The sequence below is a fragment of the Quercus robur genome, chromosome 6 (genome assembly GCF_932294415.1).
Source record: "Quercus robur chromosome 6, dhQueRobu3.1, whole genome shotgun sequence".
NCBI lineage: Eukaryota > Viridiplantae > Streptophyta > Magnoliopsida > Fagales > Fagaceae > Quercus > Quercus robur.
Genome location: NC_065539.1, coordinates 25,903,021 through 25,907,051, shown reverse-complemented (window position 1 = coordinate 25,907,051; position 4,031 = coordinate 25,903,021). Strand labels below are relative to the sequence as shown.

The 4,031-nt window shown below is 37.6% G+C and overlaps 1 protein-coding gene across 1 annotated transcript; it reads right to left on the bottom strand.

The window, feature by feature from the left end:
• Positions 1–1,938: 1,938 nt before the first annotated feature.
• LOC126690047 (uncharacterized) lies at positions 1,939–3,348 on the bottom strand. The gene is made up of 3 exons (XM_050385186.1): positions 3,213–3,348; positions 3,012–3,104; positions 1,939–2,915 (listed from the first exon to the last, which is right to left on the bottom strand). The coding sequence occupies exons 1-3, from the start codon at positions 3,346–3,348 to the stop codon at positions 1,939–1,941; spliced, it is 1,206 nt and encodes a 401-aa protein (XP_050241143.1).
• Positions 3,349–4,031: the final 683 nt, after the last annotated feature.

The window sequence follows — 4,031 nt, the reverse complement described above, 5'->3', positions numbered from 1 at the left end:
ATTATCATCACAATGTATATTTTTCATAGTTTTTAGTGCAAATATAAAATTTTCATTAAACTTTGTTATGTTAATAGCATTTTTTACTTTTAGATGTTTTTAACTGAGATATCTAAAATTCAAATCCTCCACTACTTGTTATAAACTATTGAGTTTATTCAAAAAAAAAAAAAAAAAACTCATTAAATAAATGCATCAACCTTAAATTGAGAGGAATAAAAATAATTGGCAAAAAAGAGGACCTTATAAACACATGCCTAACTCGTCAAAAATATTTATAAATATATAGTGAATTTTGTACTTAACTGTCATGTGCAAAATTGCTGGAAACTGGGAAGTATGACTGTCTACTTGAAACCTGGTACTGAAATATCCCTATGCGTCCTGAAGAGGTCCGGGTAAGTTCTGTGGAATTGACCCAAACATTTCCCACCACTTGAGGAACCACGAAGGAATTAGGCCGAAGAATTTCCTGTCAAACTGCATGAACCATGAGTGATCATAATTCTTGTTCTAGTAAAACAAAACCTTTTCGAAGGCATCCATATAATCATAATAATTGTACAGGGGTTCTGATCCCTTGAGTACTGTAAGAGTTCTGAGTGAGGAGGGATGTCCCCAGTCTTTGCAGCTTACAAAACTTTGAATTATGAATTTATGGTAGAGGACTTCTGTAGGGTTTTTCCTATCCATAATATTTTCTACTTTGGCAAACCTTTCTTAAGTGAGAATGCCTTTGTAGAATCTGATATTCTTCTCTAGGCTTTTGGGGAGGAAATGCCATTCTGAAGGCAAAACTTCTATTGCTAATGCTAGCAGCTCTGTAATGTGAACCAAGTGTGGCTCAATATAAGAGATGTGCTGGACAAAAGGCTTTCTGATGTAAGAGGATCTTCCTGTTCTAGGAGGAAGAGAAGAAGAAGGCATTCTGGGCACTATTAGGCCAAAAGGTTCTTCAACTGTATATGGGGTTGCTGCCCTAGGAAGGGGAGTAGCTAAAGCAGAACTGTAACTGTGTTGTCCTTGGGGCCTTTGGTAATTTGGTTTTGGAATGGTAGAAATAATGGTTGGCAACAATGGATGGAGACACAGGTAAGGTCTTTACTGGACTAGAAGAAAAGGGTACTAAAGGTCCAGGGTTCTGTGCCTGACTAGTGCTTCTAGTGGTTTGCTGTTTAGGCAATTTTGGAGGTTGGGGTTGTACGGGTTTCTTCCCAGACATCTTGGATTGGATTCTGCAAAAATTCATGGGTTAGGAAATCAGGGATACTGTTCTGAGTTCCAGCTATGAATTCAATGTCAAAATCAAAAATTGAAAGGATGGCTTGCCCTTGTGCAAAAATCTGTTTTGATGCTATATTTTGAACATCTTTTTCTAAAACATGTTTTGCAGATTTACAATCAATCCTTATTAAAAACTTTTGATTCAAAAGATCACTTTGAAATTTTGAAATGCATAGTACTATAGATAAAATTTCTTTTTTAATAATACTATAATTTAATTGAGTGGAAGTCCAAACTCCGAAATGGAAACAGACAATCTGTTCTGGGGAGGTGGGACTAACACGCTGGAGAAGAATGCCGCCATAACCTATGTTAGAGGCATCTGTCTAGACGACCTTGAAGGAATTTTCTGAGGGGATTCCTAGACAAGGAAGTGTCTTGACATATTTCTTGATTTGTTGGACAACCAATGTATGAGTGGGTGTCCAAGGAGATGGATTGGTCTGAAGTCTATCAAAGAGAGGCTTGCATTGCTGTCTAAGATTTTGATAGAAATCAGAAATGTAATTGAGAGATCCTAGAAATCTCTGAAGTTGGGTTTTTTCTAGGATTTCATCTGGAAAGTTATCTGCAAACTGAATGGCTCTATCTATGGGTTTGATGACACCATGTCTTATATCAAAACCTAAGAATCGAACACTAGTTTGGAAAAGTTTAATCTTTGGAGGCTGAAACAACAAGACCATTGAGTTTGATGGTATGGAAGAATGTTCTAAGATGCTTCCAATGTTGAGTCAGGGATTCTGAGAAAATGAGTACATCATCATTGTACACAATGGCATGACTGGAGAATGGATTAAAAATCTCATTCATGATGTTTTGGAATTCAGAAGGTGCATTCATAAGAACAAAGGGCATTACATTCCATTCGTAATGGCCAAAGGGTGTGGTAAAGGCTGTCTTGTACCTATCAGACTCTCTGATTTGTATCTGCCAAAAACCATTCTTCATGTCAAACTTACTAAAGACCACTGCTTTGCTAAGCCTGTTAACTAAGTCTCTTTTGTTGGGAATAGGGTACCTAATCCATTCTAAGACTTTGTTAAAGGGCTTATAATTGATAACAAGTCTAGGGACACCTCTCTCAATCTCAGCGTTTTTCTGAACATAAAAGGCTGGACAAGACCATGGTGACCTAGAATTCCTGATGATTCCCTTTCTAAGAAGATCCTCTATTTCTACTTTGCAAGTATCCATAAGTTTTTGACTCATTTGGATAGGTTGAGCTTTGGTGGGGGTGTTCTTTTCATGGAAATCTTTGACATATGGGAGGGCTACTTCATGTCTCTTTCTATGCCAAAATGCTATGGGAAGATCAGAGCAAACTTCCTGCTTAAGTTTTTCTTCAAACTTTCTGATCTCGTCTTTGTAGCTTTTGCAAGCTAATTGCTCATCAATCCTTTTGTAACATAGTTCATTACTAAGGTACTTAAGGTGTTGGGTTTTGGCACTAATAAGGTTAAAGGTCTTGGAGACAGAAACTTCTTGGAGACTGCTAATCTCTCTAGGTTCTGGGCTTCTGAGAAACTTAAACTTGACTGGTTGGGCAAACGGATGGGTAGTGATTCCTTCACTATTCGTGATGAATGGGTATAACAAACACATGAAAGGGTTTCCTAGGATGACCCTATCTGTCATATTTTTGACAAGAACAAATGTGGTTTTGAAACACGTATTGTCTTGGCAAACATGTGCTTTTGGGATTTTGAATTCAACCTGCATTTTACCTCCACTTGTAGAAGTTAACCTTTCTTTGGTTTTCTGGAAGTATTCAGAGGGAATGATTCCTTCTTGAATGCAGTTGAGGTCAGCGCCTGAATCTATTAAGGCAACTACCTCAAATTCAAAATCTTTGCTAATGACAATCCTGACTTTGGAGTGCCATTTCTAGAAGTTAATTCTACTGATGGTTTGCAAGAACGTCTCACTGGATGGTTCCTGTACCATATCAGCTGTAGGGTTAACTATTTCATCTGCTTCTTCATCAGAAGGGTTCTGTAATGAGGTTCCTTCCTCATTGCCTTGATGAGAAGTGTTTTCTAACTGTTTGACTCTTTGGTCCATAAGGGTGTGATCTACCTTAAGGATTGTTAACTCTTGCCTAAGGGTTCTCACTTCTGATTTGGTATCTGTAATCTCTTTTTAGAGATCTTGGACAGTAATTTCTTTCTTTGATTGGGTAAACCTATTGTAGATTTTTTCCAAATCAACTTGGGGTTCCTGAATCCTAGATTTGGATGTACTAGCTTCCTTAACTAGGGTTTTGTGGAATTTACTAAGCCTTTGAGCTTTTTCAACTGGGTCTTTGATCTGTTCTGTGAGATCTAAGAGGAGTTCTTCTTGTTTAGAAAGAACATTGATAGTTTTGTTCCTGCAAAGACTATCCATGCATGGTATGGGTTCATCAGGACTACTAGAGGAAGGGGATTTGGCCCTAGCTAGACATTCTTTCTGAAAATGTCCCCTTTTTCCACATTTAAAGCATTTTCCTTTTGCTTTAGGTTTGAGGTTTCCTATGGACTTAGAATTTCCTTTCTTATAGAAATCATCATTCTTGAACTTCTATTTTCTATAATGCTTGGAGGCTGTCCTCTTTCTGTGGAAATTCTTAGAGGTTTCTTTTCCTCTGCACTTGGATATCCATTTCTTGGGGATGGTTGAGGATGAACTTTGAAGCTGGTCATCTAGTTGTTCTTTCTCTTTTCCTGAAGAGGTTCTGCTAGAACTACTAGAGGATTCATAGGCTT